At 44.0% G+C, this 19,838-nt stretch overlaps 1 protein-coding gene across 3 annotated transcripts in view; it reads left to right on the top strand.

Annotated features, from left to right (window-relative positions):
- ZNF862 (zinc finger protein 862) overlaps nucleotides 1-19,838 on the top strand; it is a 35,443-nt gene extending 15,605 nt beyond the window's left edge. For 2 of the 3 annotated variants that reach the window (XM_043968868.1, XM_043968867.1), the window contains exons 4-8: nucleotides 793-1,493; nucleotides 3,634-3,784; nucleotides 12,236-12,340; nucleotides 13,546-15,672; nucleotides 16,482-19,838. In XM_043968868.1, coding sequence (XP_043824803.1) covers nucleotides 793-1,493; nucleotides 3,634-3,784; nucleotides 12,236-12,340; nucleotides 13,546-15,672; nucleotides 16,482-16,702 — 3,305 coding nt within the window. In that variant the 3' untranslated portion in view covers nucleotides 16,703-19,838. Of the gene's footprint in view, nucleotides 1-792; nucleotides 1,494-3,633; nucleotides 3,785-12,235; nucleotides 12,341-13,545; nucleotides 15,677-16,481 lie in introns of all 3 variants that reach the window. The other variant, XM_043968870.1, reaches the window with a different exon arrangement.

Raw genomic sequence — 19,838 nt, 5'->3', positions numbered from 1 at the left:
TTATTACTGAAACTATTTGGATAGAGTCAGGATAGCCATCTGTTAGGGTTGTTGCAGAAGATATTCACAAGTAGATTGACCTAAATTATTGCTACATTTTCTCCTAATTTGACATTTTACGATTCTAACCCCCAGATTCAGATTCTAAACCATCATCTAGAAATAGTTTTTAAACCATATGGGAATGGTCAGCACTGCAGTACAGTGTAACTTGTATACAGATGTGGTATATACCAAATGCTTCTGTTCTTAAAAGTAGTCTTTTAACCTTTTACAAGCATGAAAATCTTGGTTATGGCCCATCTTTTTTTTTTTTTTTTTGGTGGGGCATTGAGGGTTAAGTGACTTGCCCAGAGTCACACAGATAGATAGTAAGTGTCAAGTGTCTGAGGTCAGATTTGAACTTGGGTCCTCCTGAATCCAGGGCTGATGCATTATCCACTGCGCCACCTAGCTGCCCCCTTATGGCCCATCTTATTGCTGAATTGTTTTCCTTTAAAGGGGAAAGAATTAGAGCAAAGACTCTGGCCTACTTCTTGTACAGTTAAAAAATGGATCACTTTCAGCCTTACCGAGATTTGCTGTTCAGGATCTTTAAGGATTGTGTTAGACCCATTGCCACAGGCCCATTTCAAGGTGAACGTTTATTAAGTGCCTACTAAGTGCCAGCCATTGTGCTTGGTGTTGGGGATATAAAGACAAAAAAATGGTCCCTTCCCTCAAGGAACTTATATTATTCTACTAGATATAAATTAAGTTTTTAAAAAAATACTTTTTTCTCTTTCTCTAAAGGGAATAAGAAGAGGAGATCCATGGGAGAAATAGACATACAGGGAGCCACTGGAGAAGTTGAATTGTATCTGCCACCACGGAAGAAAGCCTGTGTTTCCCACTTCAGTCAGTCAGGATGTGACAGCATAGAAGACGATTCCATAGGAAAAGCCAAAAAGATATTAAGACCACGTTCCATCCAGAAGACTTGGTTTCAACAGTTTCCATGGTTGATCACGAATGAGGAGCAAACAGCCTTGTTTTGCTCTGCATGCCGGGAATACCCATCTGTTCGGGACAAAAGGTCTAGGTTAATAGAGGGTTACACGGGACCTTTCAAGGTAGAGACCCTCAAGTATCATGCAAAGAGTAAAGCCCACAAATTTTGTGTTAATGCTTTGGCTGCAAGGGACCCCATCTGGGCAGCTCGTTTTGAGAGCATCAGAGAAACCCCTGAGGATGTGCTGACCAGTGCAGAGCATCTCTTCAATGCCGATTATCCTGTGCTCTACCCACCAGGATCCCTGGGTGATTATGACAGTTTGGTTGAGCTTTTGCCAAACTCCAGACCTGAGCTTGGAGAAGCCACTGAAAATGGAACAGCACCAGCTCTCTACTTGGATTGTATTTCGGATGCGAGGCAGAAGGATGCTGTCAGTGACATCTGTACCTCGTCAAGCATTAATGTTTTGTTTGACGATTCCACAGAGTTCTTTTGTCAGGTACCAAGTTTGGATGATTTTCCATCTCTTTCATCAGTCAGCAAGCATTTATTAAACATTTACTCTGTGCCAGGCATTGTCCTAAGTGGTAGGGAAACAAAGAAAGGCAAAAACAAACCCTGCTTTCAAGGAGCTTACATTCATTCTAATGGGGAGATAGTATATCAGAAAGTATGCATATACAAGATATATGTGGAGGAGGGAGAAGGAAATCTCAGAGAATCTCAGGCGCTTCTAGCTGGAGGGACCACGGGGAACATGCTTTGAAGTCAGTCTGAACAGTAAGCATTAAAATAGGGATAGCGAGTCTTTTATAGAAAGACACATCAGTGAAAACAACGTGTCATTTTCTGATAGAGAAATACAAAAGGTTGTACTCATTTAGTTTAAAATGAATAAATTTGAGAAAGATACTTTAATATTTTAATGTTGAGGTTAAGTAAGGGATAAAAGCAGAAGGATGAGGAAGAATTAGGAGACAGACACCCTAAGAAGCAAAATTCAGTTTCCTTTGTAGCAATGTTGCAAAAAGGCAAACATTGCCAGATCTTGTTACAAAGGTCTTGTATAATTCTTGCCTGGGGTAGTAGGATGATTCTTGAAACTTTTCTTGTTTTCAAAGTGAAGCATGCCATTTTATATAGAAAACAAATCTCTTGATTCCCAGAGTGGATCTCTGTCTTTTCACCTTTTATAGAGTTGACGTGAGGGCAGTATTATCGAAAAGTATTTTATCCCTTTGAAAGATTGCTCCAGTGTTCATATTGTCCAGTTCTCTTAACTTCTTATCCGTGCTACTGTTATAGGAAGTAGGGAGAAAGCCTAGCCCTTTGCATCCCCAGCTGTCTTAATGATGGATGATCCAGCCAGTGTGGGATTTGCATTCAGTGTCTCAGCAGTGAGTGATGTTACCAGGACCAGTTCTTAGTCTTATCAGGTAGTGGTTGTCAGTGTGAACCAAAGTCTGCATGGAGCCCTACAGGGTGCTGGAAAGAGTACTTACTGGCTTGGGAATCTGGAGACCTTCCTTGCCTTCTAGGGCTCTGGCTGTGGAACCTCAGGCAAATCATTAACGCTTCTAGGCCCAAGTTCTTTCAACTGTATAGTTGAAGGTTTGTTGGACTCCAGTTGGAGAAATCCATGACTGTGTGATCATTTATACCTTCAGCTTTGGTTATATTATATCAAGGAGCTTTCTTGGCTCAGAATTCCCACAGAAGCCATGAGGGGAGCATCAAAATGGGAAAGGCCCCTTCTAGGGGATTCATTAAGGGAAGAAGGGAGCATCCCTACCTTGCTCTCTGCCTTGTTTTTGTGTCTAGCATATAGTAAGGCTTCTTTATGAAAAGGGAGTAGTACCTAGCACCAGGGCAGTTCTTACTTTTCCTTTTTCCTCTGAAAGAACATCCACAGTCTAGAAGGAAGATGGCCCCTAAGGGAGGCTGGCCCCTGGTTAAGAACAGGGAAGGCCAGGAGCAACTAGGTGGCACAGTGGATAAAGCACCGGCCCTGGATTCAGGAGGACCTGAGTTCAAATCTGGCCTCAGACACTTGACACTTACTAGCTCTGTGACCCTGGGCAAGTCACTTAACCCTCATTGCTCCACCAAAAAAAAAAAAAAAAAAGAACAGGGAAGGCCATGGAGCTTGAGCCTTGCTCCCTCCATCCAGGCCCCTATGTCTGTGCTGTCTTGGTCTTCCTGGTTCTAAGAAAGCTTTGAGGCCCACTTTTCTGGGGCACTGATTTCAAGAGGTTGGGGAGAGACTTAAGAGGTGCTCCAGAGGGCACATTCACAGTTAAGCTTGGGAATCATGGTCGGGAAGGAACTTCTCAAGATTTTAGAAACAGGAGTGTGTCACAGGAATACGCTGCTAGGAAGGCGTACTCTTGTTCGCCACTTCTCTTCTTTCCTGCCAAGTGAGTTACTTTAATGACAAGCCTCAGAATACTCTGATGCTAATAAACTAGGACCATGGGAACTCTGGGGAGTTTCTGGCACCTTCTAGGACTTCTGGGTGGTGTCAGAGGACAGGACAGGCTCTGAGAAGGGCAATCACGGAGCTCTCCTGGATCAGTCCCTTCCTTTGGTCCTGAAGGGTGTTTGATCCTCCAGGGGTCCTGAGGTGCTCTTTGTTGCAGGAGATGCCGGTGGTGTTTGAGGAGCTGCCAGTGGTGTTTGAGGATGTGGCGGTGTATTTCACCCGTGAGGAGTGGGCAATGCTGGACAAGCGGCAGAAGGAGCTGTACAGAGATGTGATGCGCATGAATTATGAGCTGCTGGCTTCATTAGGTAAAGGCTCCCCTGTGAGTTTTGTCCCTCTCTGTCAGGGCCACAGCGGCCCCTCCCTCCTGCTCCATTCCTCTTCTTCTATCAGTAGAGGCACTGACATGGCGGTGCCTCGGAAACCCTGCGGTTATGGGTTTCTGCATCTCAGTTCAGGGCCAGCGTAGCAGCTGGCTCCCTGAGGACATTCTCACTGCTGCTGTTCAGTTACGGGAACCTGTGTCCTAAGTATCACCAAGCTGGTCAGTAGCAGATTTGTAAAGATGATGACATATATCTGTGCTCTGCCTCTTCCTTGGAGGCCCCACTTTCATTTAACGCTCTTGGACCAGCTGGCTTCTCAGGAAGAAAGACAATCTCGTTTGCTAAGATCACATTCCAACCTTTTTTTCTTATGTGAACTAACAGAATTAGCGAACTAAAACACAGAGCAGAGATTGCTGTAATTCAGTGTCTACTGGTAACAAAGCATGGCACCAGGCTCTGGGAGCTAGTCCACATACACTAGTGTGATAGTAAGGCTGGCCACCAGGGATAATCTTGAGAACAGCTCATTTGATTTCCATGTGCATTATTTACACTGACCCTTGTTGAGTTTGTAGGCTATAGGTTAGCTACCTAAAGATAGGAAGGATCGTAGGATCACAGATGGAGAGCCGAATCCTTCCTCCTCATTTTACAGATGAGGAAACTGAGACACAGAGACCATCATCAACTTACCAAGGGTCAAGAAATAACAAAGCAAAAGTGACTCCCAGGCAGTGGACACTCAAGACACATAAGGAACGAGTAAGAGAGCACTTAGCTGGTCCCGATGAGGCGCGTCCCTGAAGAAGCGGGCAAGTGCGATCCCTGGGCTAGTGTCAGGGATATTTGAAGGATTATGGAAAATGGGAGAGGTACCATAAGACTGGGCAAAAGCAAGTTCTCTTTAACAAAAAAGGGAAAAAAACAAATTCTGCAAACTACAGACTGTTGAGTTTGATTTTGATTCCTGGGAAAATCCTAGAATGGATCATTTAAAGAAACAGTTGGCACTCTTCAAGGAAGGGAAGTAGTGATCCCAAAGAGCTAGCACGGTTCCATCAGCAGCAGGTCATGCCTGATTTACCTCATGCCATTTGGGATACCAGTAGATACCACCTACTGTGGATGTAGGTTACCTCTGTTTTAGCAAAGCTTTTGCTAAAGTATCTCCTACTGTTGTGGTGGAGAAGATGGAGAAAGGTGGACTGGATGAAAATATGGGTAGATGGATTCAGAACCAGTGGGATAGCTAGCCTCAAGAAACGGTTATTAATGGTTCAGCATCAGTGTGGCTCACCAGTGGAAAATCCCAGAGATCTATGTGCTTGGCCCTGTTTAACTTTTTTAAACATTTTTATCGGTGACTTGGATAAAGATGTAGATTGTATACTCATCACATTTGCAGGTGACACAAAGCTGGGAAGAAGAGCTAGCACAGTGGACCCAAAAGGATCTTGAGAGGCCAAAGCATTAGGTGACCTGTAGTTAGGCAAAATATGAAGGCTTACATTTCTTTCTTTTCTTTTCCCAAATTACATGTAAAAGCAAATTTTGACATCAATTTTTTAAAAACTTCATGTTCCAAATTCTCTTCCCCCAACCCGGAGAACTCAATTTAATATAAGTTATATATAAATAGTCAGGCAAAACATTTCCACATTAGCCAGATTGTGAAAGAAAACAGACAAAAACAAAACTTCAGATAAAGGAAGGCTTACATTTAAATACAAATGAACTTCATTAGCATGGTGTTGCTAAAATAGGTGAGAGTTTTAAGAGTTCTCTTGGAGATGTGGCTATCAAAAAGCCCTAAGGCAGTCTTGGGTTGTATTAAGAGGGGCAGAGCTTCCTGATAGAGAAAGGTGATAGTCCCTCTGCCTCCTTCTCTGCCACATCATGTTTAGCTCCAGACACCTCAGATTAAAGATACCGACACACTGGAAAAGGCCCAGAGGAGCCCAATTCAGGCTGGTGAAGAGCCTTGAGCCCATGACCTGGGGGGATTGGTTGAAGGAACCAGGCACGTTTAGCCTGGAGAAGACTCGGTAAGGACATGGTAGCTATGGTTGAGTATGTGAAGGGCTGTCCTGTGCAGAAGGAATCATTTACTGGACTTGTTTTGTTTGGTCGGAGCAGGCAGGTGTGGTGGCAGTGGCAGGGAGCTGCAGGGGCCAGCTTGGGCTGGATGTCAGAGAGCGGGCTGCCTTGAGAGGTGCTGGGGTCCCCTTCCTTACAGGGCTTCACACAGGCTGGATGACTACTTGTTGACTGTGGTGTAGTGGAGTTTGCTGTCACTGGCTTCATTAGCTGGACTGCACGGCTACTCAATTTTCTTTAATACCTTTCAAATTCTATGATCCTGTAGTTTCATAGTATGTAGTTGGGTTTTTTCTCCTTCTACAAATGTAAAAAAAAGTGCCATCTAATATTTTAAGGAGGGATTACTGTAGGTGAGGTACAAAATGTTTTTATTTGTAATGGCAATTTGTCTTTGTATCACAACCTTCCATAATTTAGCAAACACCTTTGATTTGTAAAAATGCTTTTAATCCCATTGTTTAACCATGCAGAATTTTGCATAGGTTAGGAGCAAACCAAAAAACTTTTGCTGAACACATTTCATAATATTTGGTAGTATTTGAATATGTTCAGAGTTATCTGTAAAATGTGAACTTTGGAATAGATGATCTTCCTAATTGTTATGATGTTTTAGTGATTCACTGATATTGACCCAGTGCAGCTTTTAATGTAATGGATTTCATGTAGTGAATTACTCTGTATCTAGACTTAATTATATTGGGGGCATAATCCTAACCCCATTCCCCTTCCCCTCAGATCTTATATTCTCATGTACATGTGCATGCACTCCGCCCCCCCCCCCCCATTATATAGGCTCTTCAACAATTTGTTGAGAATTGAGGCTTATGTCAGAGAATCCATCAGATGCTTTATACTACTGGCCAAGAGAATCAATTATGAATGACTTAATGGTCAGAAATTGAGCCAGTATATATATCTAGTTTGTAACTAACCTCTTTTGTCTGTGATATATTTATGTAGGATCCTATTATCACTGTATACTTTTGTTTAGCTTAGAGACAGTGTCTTTGAGGCACTCAACATTATCAACTATTAATTTCTCAAATTCTAGAAATATCTTTTTTATAATCTATAAAACCCTGATGTTACAATAAAATACAGAGTTTTTAAGAAATCAAATTGTGGAACCACAACATTTTCTAATCGTTTAAATAGCTCTTTCTTACTGAGCAATATACCTACCATTTAAAAATACTATTTGAAGATACAAAGGTGAATTTGTCCTCCATATTTTAAAAGCATTTGGATTTATTCCCAGTTAGAAGCATTGATGTCCTGAAAATATGGAAACCAATGACTTTTTGATGCTCTTTGTTTCTCATCTTGGTGTAGATATAAGGAACTGATTTAATATTTTACAAATATGGTTTTTCTTTTTGCATGGCTGTGGTGATTCTTTTAAGGAATTGTATGTTGGTTATCTTATTCAGTTATGTAGATTAATGCCTATAACCAGCATTGAGATAACTTACAAATATTAAACACACCATTAGATACTAAGGTTTGGGGTTCCCAGCCCTACTTTGAGTGTTATAATATCAGCTAATGTTCTATCCCTCTGCCGCCCCACAAAGTTATCTAATTATTATTGGTGATGATGGTAGTATAGAATTTTTTAGACTAGTTAATGTGCATTTGTTTAGCTCTGATAGAATAGTTTATAAGAAATAAAATCTGGGACAATATGTACATTTTAATTATGTGCATTTCTAATAACTATGACATTTAAAGAATTTGCCGGTATACTATAAATCAATCAATCAATATTTATTAAATACCTGCCCTGTGCTAGGCACCATGCTAAGCATTAGGGAAACAAAAAGAGGCAGAAGGCAGTCCCTGCCCTCCATTGGAGAGACAACATGCAAACCAATAGGAAGCTATGTACAGGACAAATAGGGTCCAGAGGGAAGGCAGTGGGATTAAGAGGGGCTGCAGAAGGCTTCCTGTAGAAGGTGGGGTTTTAGTTGGGACTTCAAGGAGACTAGGGAGGTCAGTAGTTGGAGGAGGGAGAACATCCTAGGCATGGGGGCAGCCCGAGAAAATGCCTGCGGCCAAGGGATGGGGTGTCTTGTTCATGGAGCAGCCAGGAGACCGGTGTCACTGGATGGAAGAATATGTGTTGGGCAGTAAGGTGTAAGAAAACTTAAAGGGGGGGGACTAGGTTATGAAGGGCTTTGAAGGCCAAACAGAGCATTTTGTATTTGATCCTAGAGGCGACAGGAGGCCTCTGATATATCACATCTTTTCAGTTCTATAAAAATGTTTTAATAGAACTTCCTGTGATTTAGAGATTAAAGTGGGCTTATTTATATATACTGAGGTCAAACTTTAGTAGTCTCTAAAGTCTGATCACTTGCTTTCAATTTAGTAGATATCACAGCATCATAAAGGCAGCTAGGTAGTGCAATGGATAAAGTGCCAGGACTGGAGTCAGGAAGACTCACCTATGTGACTTCAAATCCAGACTCACACACTTGCTGTGTGACCCTGGGCATGTCACTTAAACGCTTTTTGCCTCAGTTTCCTCATTTGTAAATTGAGCTGGAGAAGGAAATGATAAACCACTCTAGTATTTCTGCCAAGAAAACCCCAGATGGGGTCATGAAGAGTCAGACATGACTGAAAAATCACTCAACCAGACAATCATAGCATCATAAATTTAGAATTTGAGGGTACTTGTGTAGAGTAGAATCTCTCATTTCCTTTTTTTATTTTTTAAATAAAATTTTATTGATATCTTCAATTTTTATCTCATCCACACTCCTTACCATATTCTTCCTTTTCTCTCCTAGTGAGCTCTCTCTTAAAACAGATTAAAGAAGAGGGGTAAAAAAACCAAAACCAAAACCAGTTCAGCAAAAATAGCCAATGCTAGTAGTAGCAGTGGGGGCAGGAACAGGACATCTTCTAGAGCTCAGAGATGGAAACAAGGCTGAGGCAGAGCACCAGGGACAGAAAGAGATCAGGGGGATCCCTCAAGCAGTGCTGGGTTCAGGAACTGGGGCCATTTGGCAGCTCTGTCTCCCATCACCCAGTTCTGGGTCACAAATCCAGGGCAAAATGGAACAATTAAGATCAGGGCCCTGGCAGAGTGTTGAGCAGGAATAAGTACTGAAAAGTAGTTTGGCTCTGAGCCCAGGATCTGAGCCTCGACTCAATTCTAGCCTTTAGCTCAATGGGTAAGCCTGCAGTGAAATAACCAGGGCAGGAGTCCCAGACCAAAGAGGAGCCTGCATCAGTCACTCTCAACCTACAGAGCCTCCCAGTAATTGTGAGTCCAGCAGCAGTCAACTGACACTCACCACAACACAGCTGTACACAAACCAACGTACCCAAGCCTGGGTCAGGAACTTGCAGAGGTCAGACCAAGCGGGGTATGAATGGATCTCTCTCTGGATTGCACTTTGTGACTCTTGCAACCCCACTTGGGGTTTTCTTGGCAAATATATTGGAGTAGTTTGCCATTTCCTTCTCTAGCTCATTTTACAGATGAGAAAACTGAGACAAATAGAATGTGTAAGGATGTCTTGGGCCCAATGTTCTATCCACTGCACCACCTAGCTGCCTACCTGGATCCTACTACTTTGGAAATAAAAATTTGCAGGTCCTTGGTTTGAGCTGTGATAGCAGCAGGATATCAAGATAGAAGCCCAGGGGCAGCTAGTTGGCAGTGGATAGAGCACCGGCCCTGGAGTCAGGAGTACCTGAGTTCAAATCCGGCCTCAGACACTTAACACTTACTAGCTGTGTGACCCTGGGCAAGTCACTTAACCCCAATTGCCTCACCAAAAAATAAAAGATAGAAGCCCAGACCAGACATTCATCTCTTCCCTGATCTCCCCACGTCAAAAAAGTACCAAGGACCCAGTATTAATATCAAGTCTAAAATCAAGAAGTAGGCAGGAAGAATGAGCAAACAAGCAATCCCACCATTAAGAGCTATTGTGGTGACAGAGAAGCTCAAGAGACCAACACAGAAGAGAATGTCATGAAAGTATCTGTCAGTAAAGCCTCAAAGAATAAATGCAACTTGGACACAAGCCCAAGAAGAATTCCCAGAAAAGTTAAAGTGTTTAAAAAAAGAGCAAAAAGTGATTAAAAAAACTAAATAAGAATGGTAGACGAAAGAAATGAGAGTTATGCAAGTGATATGAGAAGAGAATGAACAACTTAGTAAAAGAGATATAAACCATTACTGAAGAAAACAAAATCCTTGAAAAATGGCGAAATGAAAGCTGATGACTTCATGAGACATCAAGAAACAATAAAATGGTCAGAAGACTAAACAATAAAAGAAAATGTGAATCATCTTATAGGAAAAACATCTGACCTAGAAAATAGATTGAGGAGAGATAATTTGAGAATCACCGGACTACCTGAAAGCTGTGAACAAAAAAAGACCCTAGTCACCATATTTCAAGATATCACAAAAGAAAACTGTTTACCTATCTTCAAACCAGAGGACAAAGTAGAAATTGAAAGAATCCACTAGTAACCTCCTGAAAGAACCCCAAAATGAAAACTCCCTGGCATATTATAGCCAAAATCCAGAACACCCAGGTTTTCATAAGAAATGATAAAAGCCAATGGTGTCAAGCTCAAATAGAAATTGTCACTGCCTCTGCATATTGACTTAGAAACCCACAAATTAACATTATGTTATAGTGGGTCTTTGTTTATATTGTTAAACATTTCCCAGTTACATTTAATATAGTTCTGGGGCAGCTAGATGGCACAGTGGATAGAGCACCAGCCCTGGAGTCAGGAGGACCTGAGTTCAAATCCAGCATCAGACACTTAACACTTACTAGCTGTGTGACCCTAGGCAAGTCACTTAACCCCAATTGCCTCACCAAAAATACAAAAACAAAAACATTTAATATGGTTCTTGCAATACTGGGGAATTTTGCCAGTGGGGGGAATTTGACCCCTTTGATGAAAGCAGTGATTTCAGAGAAGCTTGGAAAGATGTGTATAAACTGATGCAGAGTGAAGTTAGTAGAATCAGAATAGTTTATACAATAACAGCACCTTAAGGACAGACTGCTTTTATAGACTTAAGATCTCTGATCAATCCAATGTCCAAACTCAATTCTAGAGGACCTGTCATGAAGCATGCTACCCCCCACCTGACAGGTGATATACTCATGTGCAGAGTGAAAAATATATTTTTGAACATGACCAGTTTGGGAATTTCTTTTGCATGACTGTAAAGGGTTTTTGTTTTCTTTTTTTTTCCAATGGAGAAAGGTGGAAGCAGGAGGTAGAAGAGATGGAAAATTGTTAATCAAAAACAAACTAAACACACCCCTATCCTGGCTGATATTAATTCACAGCATCCTAGCCCAGTGTTCTATCCACTGCGCCACCTAGCTGCCTACCTGGCAAATAAGTACTAGTAAGCACCCTGGCCTGACACATAGCTCTTTGAGTTAATCTCAAAGTTAAAAAGTAAGTTCCCTGAGAGTAGAAATGTTCTCATTCCTTGTACAGGGTGGGCCAAAAATCACGAATATCTAATAACTTCTTTATTTTTGTTTTTAATTTATAACACCATAGCATCATATATAGTATATATAGGAAATGAATTTATATTACGTGTGAAAAATCAAATCTCATAAAAGACAAAAAATAAAAATAATTTTCAAAAAGTTATTAAAATATCAGACCCCTTCATGACTTTTGGCCCATCCTGTATTTGTATAATAGGTGCTTACTAAATGTATTGTCCTCTGTCATTTTTTTTTTTGTCATTTTTTTAGTCATTAGATTGAGTAGTTGTTGAATGCTCTGTTCCCATGTTCACCTTGGATTTGTGACATTGATGATATGGTTCTATTACTTTTCTTTTTTCTGTTCTTCTTTTCTCCCTTCATCTTCTGCTTTTTCCTTTCTCTTCCTCCATTTGCTTTTCTCCTCTCCTTTCTTATTACTTTACACTTGCCAGTGGCCCTTATAGATTACTGCTTAGTACTGTTGGTAATCCTTCAAGCTAAAGAGGTTGATTCTTCATGGTCTCCATGGCTAGAGGAACTCTTACCTGCCTAGCCCTCCCATTGTTTATAGAGAACTACTTAGAATCTTAGAATATGCAGTTATCTTGCCCCTAGCTCCTACTCTGACCCAATTTCATGGGTACTTAGAGGTGGAGATATGGTCATTGTTGAGGTTGTTTTCAAGCCAAGTATTGTTTCAGGGTGTGTGTGTGTGTGTGTGTGTGTGTGTGTGTGTGTGTGTGTGTGTGTGTATGTGTAGGGATCATAGATGGGCCACTGGATTAGCCACTTGTGAATAGAATCTCAATGTGACTTTCTATACTTGGAACAGGACCTGCCGCTGCCAAGCCAGACCTGATCTCAAAGCTAGAGCGTAGGGCAGCTCCCTGGATCAAGGATCCCAATGGACCAAAGTGGGGGAAAGGTCGCCCCCCAGGTGAGTCTGTAACAAATGAGCCCCCAAAGGTGGGGCCTGGGAAGTTCACACCAGGGCTTCTGTCCTAACTTCACAACTGCAACATTACACATTATGGGACTGGGGGTGGGTCCCAGTGGAAGAGGATGAGGAGAAATTGGGGTTGAAGGACCTGAGCTCAGTGCACTTTTTTGTTTTGCGTGGGGCAATGAGGGTTAAGTGACTTGCCCAGGGTCACACAGCTAGTAAGTGTCAAGTGTCTGAGGTTGGATTTGAACTCAGGTCCTCCTGAATCCAGGACCAGTGCCCCTCAGTGCACTTTTTATAAGGGGTCTTGTAGCTGATTCGAAGAGGCAGACAGGAAGCAACAAGAGGTTGTGAGGGCACCAGACAACCTTCTTAGGTCCCCAGTTCTCCATCTGCAGCGGTGTAAGCCTTCCTCCCAAGATCACAACTGAAACTATTTTTTGTTGGTGCAGTGGATAGAGCGCTGGCCTTGGGGTGAGGAAGACTTCTGTTTGAATGCTTCTTCAGGCACTTAACTAACTGGGTGAGCCTGGACAAGTCACTTAGCTTCTCTCATCCTCGGTTTCCACATATGTCAAATAGAGAAAATCATCACACTTACCTCCTAGTGTTGTCATGAAGATCAAATGAGATAACACATAAGAAGGGCTTTGCAAACCTCAAAGTGATCGTTAAATACTAGCTCTTATTATTAGTGGAGATCTCTAGGCTCTGTGAGGAGGAAATGTCATCTGTAAGGCTTTTTGCCTCTGACCAGTAATGTCTTCCAGTGCATAGAATTCTGTGGCGGTCAGACTCAAGCGCCTCTTCTCTTGGTGTCCCCCAGAAGTATAGAATGGCTAACAGCACCCTCTAACTGATTTAATTGCTTGTCCTTGGGTTTGGTGTCAGATGACACCAAGGAGGATGTCAGGTAGATGAATCTCTAGGGACTGGAGAAGTAACCTGTGGGGAACTTCATGGATATTTAGAGGTCAGGGAAGACAGATGAAAAAATCTGTGGCCAAGGACATTCTCTGGGAAGGCGTCCACCTTTTCTTGGGTTCATCTTTTTTTCTCTGACTTTGTGGCAGGTGGTACATTTCTTGGTTTGGGGTCTCTGAGCTAATAGGGGAATCTTAGGGGGAAAAGTGAGACCTCTTTGGCAGACTTTATACAGGTCAGGACAACAAAACTGACATTTTAATCTTTTTCTAAAGGGAAAAAAAAGACTGTCGTTACCACCAAAGAGCTTGACACACCAGCCTCTGCTGAAGAGGCTGGGCTTCCTTTGCTTCCTTTAGTGGAAGTTTGTGGCTCCTCCCCCAATCCTGGAAATGGTGAAACTGAAGGAGATGTGACTGGGAAAGTCAAGAAGACTTACCGACCCCGCTCCATCCAGAAATCTTGGTTTGGGCAGTTTTCTTGGTTGATCAGTGACCCAGAAGAGACCACGCTGTTTTGCTCAGCTTGCAAAGAGCACCCTTCCCTCCATGACAAATCTTCCAGACTGGTTAAGGGGTACACAGGGCCTTTCAAAGTGGAGACCTTAAAGTACCATGAGGTCAGCAAGGCCCATAAACTTTGTGTAAACACAACAGAGGTCAAGGCAGATGCTCCCCGGGCTGCCCTCGTCCCAGCGGTGCCAGAGATTTCTAGTGACTTAATGGCAAACATGGAACACTTTTTCAATGCTGCTTACTCCATCGCTTACCACTCCAGGCCACTGAATGACTTTGAAAAGGTTCTGCAGCTTCTGCAGAGCACAGGAACCATGATCCTGGGCAAGTATCGAAACCGTACTGCCTGTACCCAGTTCATTAAGTACATCTCTGAGACACTGAAGAAGGAGATCCTGGATGATATCCGTCATTCCCCTTGTGTGAGTGTGTTGTTGGACAGCTCCACAGATTCCTCAGACCAGTCCTGTGTGGGCATTTACATAAGATACTTCAAAGAGCTGGAAGTGAAGGAGTCCTACATCACACTAGCCCCACTCTACAGTGAGACAGTGGATGGCTACTTTGAAACAATCATTTCTGCCCTGGATGAACTGGATATACCATTTCGGAAGCCTGGGTGGGTCGTAGGCTTGGGGACTGATGGTTCAGCCATGCTGAGCTGTAAGGGAGGTCTGGTAGAGAAGTTCCAAGAAATCATCCCTCAGCTGTTGCCTGTCCATTGTGTGGCCCACCGTCTCCACCTGGCAGTAGTGGATGCCTGTGGAAGCATTGACTTGGTCAAGAAGTGTGATCGGCACATTCGGACGGTGTTTAAGTTTTACCAGTCTTCAAACAAAAGGCTGAATGAGTTACAGGTGGGTGCGGCTGCCCTAGAACAAGAAATCGTGCGTCTAAAGGACTTGAATGCCATCAGGTGGGTAGCGAGCAAAAGACGGACACTGAATGCACTGATTGTGAGCTGGCCTGCCCTGGCCAGCCACTTGCAGAGCGTGGCAGAAGCTGGGGGCCAGATTGGGCACAGGGCCAAGGGTATGCTGAAGCTGATGAAGAGCTTTCATTTCATTAAGTTCTGCCACTTCCTCCTGGACTTCCTAAGCATCTACCGGCCTGTGTCTGAGGTGTGCCAGAAAGAGATCGTATTGATCACAGAGGTAAACTCTACACTAGACAGGGCTTACGTTGCTTTGGAAACCCTCCTCCACCAGGCGGGGCCCAAAGAGGAAGAGTTCAACACCAGTTTCAAGGAAGGTCAGCTCCATGGCATTCCCTTAGACAGGATGGAAATGGCGGAACAGCGGTTCCAGGCAGACAGAGAGAAGATGATTGTAACTGGGATTGGATACCTCCAACGAAGGTTTGGTGCTGATCGGTCACCCCAGCTCAAGAACATGGAGGTATTTGACACTATGGCCTGGCCAGATGGCATTGAACTGGCTAACTTTGGGAACAGTGAAATCCTTAATCTAGCCAGACATTTTGAGCTCTCCCTCCCACCAGGCTACAGGGAAGAAGACCTGCTAGATGAATGGCTAGGCCTGAAGACCATTGCCAAGAACCTTCCCTTCTCCATGCTGTGCAAGAATGCCCTTTCCCAGCACTCCCGGTTCCCGCTGCTGAGCCAGCTTGTGGCAGTGGTAGTTTGTGTCCCCATCTCTACTTCTTGCTGTGAGCGGGGCTTCAGCGCCATGAACCGGATCAAGACAGATGAGAGGACCAAGCTCTCCAATGAGGTCATCAACATGCTTATGATGACAGCCGTGAATGGCGTGGCGGTCACTGAGTATGACCCGCAGCCCGCCATACAGCATTGGTACCTGACCTCTTCAGGCCGACGCTTCAGCCATGTCTACACTTGTGCCCAAGTGCCACCTCGCTCTGATGCAGGTAGGTAAGTAAGAGAGGATGGGGAAGAGTGTCATGGACTTGTGATGGTAGTAAAATAAAGGGATCGATGAGATTCTGGTATCCTAAAGCTTCATTATCTGAAAGGTTCTGTGGACCAACTAACCTTATTAATGGGGTTCTTTAGGAGCCTGGGCCACAAGCCAAGCCTGAAAGATAGTTTCCTCCTCTAACAGTGTTGCGACCTGCCTTTCCCATTGTTTCCAATGACCCTCTTTTTCCTCCGAGACTTTAACTGTAAGGCTGGGTCCCAGAGTTGATTCCTGTTCTGTAGGGATCCTCAGAGCCCTAGCTAGAATAGCTCCAAAGGCTCCAGCTTGATGACCCTGGAAGTGAACAAGAGAAGCCCAAGAGTCGAGGTGTGAAGAGGAGGAGGAGAGACTGGCTGAAGCTGGAGTTTTTTCAGGATAAGCAGGGGGAGAACTAGGAATGAACTGACAAGCTGGATCAGACATCTGCACTATGCAGCCCGTGTGCTCAGCTCCGTGCTTGGGGACTGTGGGTGTATGGAAGCAGAAGATACAGTCTTGTCTTTCATGGAGTTTTCAGTATCAGGGAGAAAGATGCACACATGGGAAGTGATGAGGAAGGACGGCCCGATGGGACGTGATCAAGATGCTCATGCCCTGGTGGCAGGAGTTAGGGACGGCCTTCGCAGGACTGGCCCTGCTTTTCTGGGAGCTACTTTATGTGGTTTTCACCAGCCCAGCTTTGGGCTCATGGGAGAAGGGAAGGTGGTTATCTTCTTGGCTTCCTCCTTCGGGCCACTTACAGATTCTTCTTCCCCTTAGGTGCTGAGCTCAGGAATGAGAACATGGGAACTCTCTTTATGGCCCAGGAGCCAGCTGTGCGGGCCTATAGGAAGCCTATCAGGATGCCACAAGATTATGTCACGGACTCAGTGAATGGACTGAGGTGCCTCACAGCAGCCAAGAGACTCCAGAGCTGTCCCAACGAGGACAAGATCTTTTGGGAGCAGAAAAGCCAGGGGCTGCCCCAGAGAGCCACTTAAATGGCTTTGGGGTAAAAGACAGGGATCACTGGGACAGGTTTTCTAGAGAGATCATCCAAAAATTCCTTGTGGGCACTGGTCAGCTGCAGGCTGACTAGAGCCCTGCTCCTGGGAACTCACCAGGCTTAGCAGCGCCACCTTGGCAGGGCAAGTCCTTGAAGGGTTAACGTGCAGGGAAATGTTTTATTTTAAAAGCCCCAGGCACCCGCCTTGTCAAGAAGGACTTGTCCTCATAACTGGAAGAGCTTCAAGCATAGGAAAATCTGTCTGAGTAGAGACTGTTTGGGACCTGGGCACTTTTTTCCCAGGGACCAGTGGGAAATATGTCAAGGAAGCTGCTGCTCACTTGCATCATGGGTACTACTGCACTGGTAAAGAAGGCGGGGGAGAACTTGGCTGGAATAGGGGCCACAGTGTGAGAGGGTAATGCCTGGTTTATAGGGCTTCCAGTGTAACTATTCTAGGGCGGGGAATTAGGGGCCTCCTCAGTTCTGGGGTGGGTTTAGACATCTAATTGTGAGCCTGAACCTGACCAAGGGAGAATTGTCCCCAGCTAGGGAAAGGACCAGTCACCTGCAGGGGGTGGGGCTGGAATGAGCTAATGGACTTGTGTAGAAGCTGCAAGTTTGAAGGTAGTGGGGTCGGATCTTCATTCCGCTGGGTCACCTGGCTCCCTCGAGGTTATTCCCTTTCTCTTGTGTGCACCTCTGAGCTCTATCATCTGTGCCATAGCAGGCATAATGCTGGCTGTCTCCAGGGGCCTGTGGAACCGTAGTCCTGTTTCTCGACCTTGACTGGTATTTCCTTCAGTTGGTAATGCTTCAAAAAGTATTAACTTTATGCCTCTCTAGTCCAATTAAATTTTCCACGAGCATATCCCTGCACTGACGTGGAAGGGCTCATGTCTTCTGAGCAAAGTGAGCATTTGTATTATCCCTAGGAGCAGTTTCTGCTTGGAGGTTTAGGGTTAGCCTTAGGTGTGGCTCCTGCTGTATCTCACTTAACCCTTCCTTGCCTATGAATAGGGCCTCCCCACTTTCCCAAACTTTCCCACCTGGGAAATAGGACTAATGTGAAAGTGAGAGACATATCTGGGCCCTGGACTCAGCTTGTTTCAAATCAGGATCAGAAGTAATGCCACACCCATTGCCATCACTGATTATAAATACAGGCCAACAGCAGAAGCCACCTCTAAATATAAGAGCCTTCTGTCCACTGCAATTCTCGCTATTGATTGTAAGGTTATTTTTACCCAGATTGATGGCCCCTTTCCTAATAGATTTATTCCTTATTCCCAAGGCACACGAAGTCTCTCTGAGAACATCTACTCCTTGGCACCTCGTGCCACTCACTATGCAGACATAACTTTCATGACCTGACTGAGCTCTCGGCCTTAGGTACCATCCCCTTTCTCTGTCCCACATTTCTCTCTTGTAACCCAATCAAAATGCCTCATTCAACCAGAGGGGTTCAGGGGATCGAGCTCTACCTTGTCCTCTAAGCCTCAAGCTGCTTTTTTCGGCATAACTGGATTGGGAGCCGCAGTCCTCACCTTTACCCATGTTGATTTAGTGAGTCTGTTTGAGGAGCTTGGGAATTAATCTCAGGTGTATAAATGGGCTTCTGAGGATTGGGCATGGATTGCTGAAAGACAAAAGTGGCTGCCCCAGGTCTTTATGGTGAGTGGTGATAATCGACATGTGCCCAATCCCCAGTGATCATGAGCTAGTTCCAGAGTGACGTTCCAGAAAATTCCTTCCATCCTGGGGTTTGACTCCCATTCCTATCCTCCTGATGTCTTCTGCTCTTTTTTCTTCACAAACACCTTGCCAACCTTGGTCTTCTGAGTGCCCAAACCAGGGCATGAGGTCAGTTTGATCTTTAATACTGGACAAGGGGTTTCCTCTGTCAGATGAATTTGTGATCAGAGGTGGAAACCATGCTAGAGAAACCTATGAGGGTCTTGTCAGGACCGATACCATTGCTGAATTTCTAGTTGGATGCACTTTGAAAGAGGCTGTCCATTGCTGGCCTTTTGAGCTGGTCGGCCCTCAGACTGTGGTGACCGAAAATGCTATTTATTTATGAAAAGCAGTGATTGTAGTGTACAAATTACATAAGCTTCCTTTATGTAGGATGGGAATTACAGAAGAAAGGGGTACCTTTTCTGCTAGACATCTTAGAATTCTGTAATTAACTAAAAGCAGAGGAACCTTTGATGAAGTTTTTGCTTGAATATTCAGAATGGAAAGTTCTCTGGCAGAAATGGCCCCGGAGAAAGCCTTGAGGCTCAAATTTATTCTCAATATGACTTTCATCCTCTGCATTGGAAACTGGGCCCTGGAAATTCAATTTAATAGATATGGTTCCTATTGTGTCACAAGTGGCTTGTACAGATGGTTAAGGAAGCAGCCAACATTTGCCCTGGATAAGGCTCCAGGCTGTAATCCCCTCCTTAAAGGGACCTCTACCATCAGTATATTTCCATATGCATATTACTGCATATCTCCTTCTCCATGACTGATGTCTACTACATTCTGAGTAACCAGCATTCTAACCAGTAGCTCTAATCAATAGCCATAAGAATTGGGGCTGGGAAAGAGGAGTTTTACCACTTCTTTTCTCCTACCTATCCATGTGCCAGCCATGTTCACTCCTGTCAGTCCTAGTGTGTCCTGGCAGAGAGTTCCTTGTTTTGTGAGTATTTATCATCCGGATGACAGTAAAGACAGCCAAAACAACCCAACGCATGCCAGTGTCCATTCAGCCCAGAATCCACAAAGTGGGGGCATTGGGGGAAGGGGACCCAGTGATGTCTTTTCCAACTATCCTTGTTTCAGATCTGTGCAGAATGTTGTTGTTTTTTTAAAAAATAGATTTGATTCTTAACCTTTTGCTATCTGAATAAAGCAGAATTTTGTTTCAGTGTCTACTTCAGTCCTAAACATCCCATGGGCAAAGACTCTTGGGAATGTGGAAGCTGTTTGGAGTTTAAAATTATTTTTCTGTCTTTTCAAGAGGCAGAAGGACCAAGAGAGAGATGGTAAAAGAAGATACTCATGTCTCTCTGGTCTAGTGTTATCTTCAGACCTTTCTCTGGCTCTTTAAAGAGTTGAGTTGTTTTGCAGTGGAAAGA

This window comes from Dromiciops gliroides, chromosome 5 (genome assembly GCF_019393635.1).
Source record: "Dromiciops gliroides isolate mDroGli1 chromosome 5, mDroGli1.pri, whole genome shotgun sequence".
Classification (NCBI taxonomy): Eukaryota; Metazoa; Chordata; class Mammalia; order Microbiotheria; family Microbiotheriidae; genus Dromiciops; species Dromiciops gliroides.
Note: the sequence above shows the minus strand (reverse complement) of the source record. Positions and strands in the feature narration are given on the sequence as shown.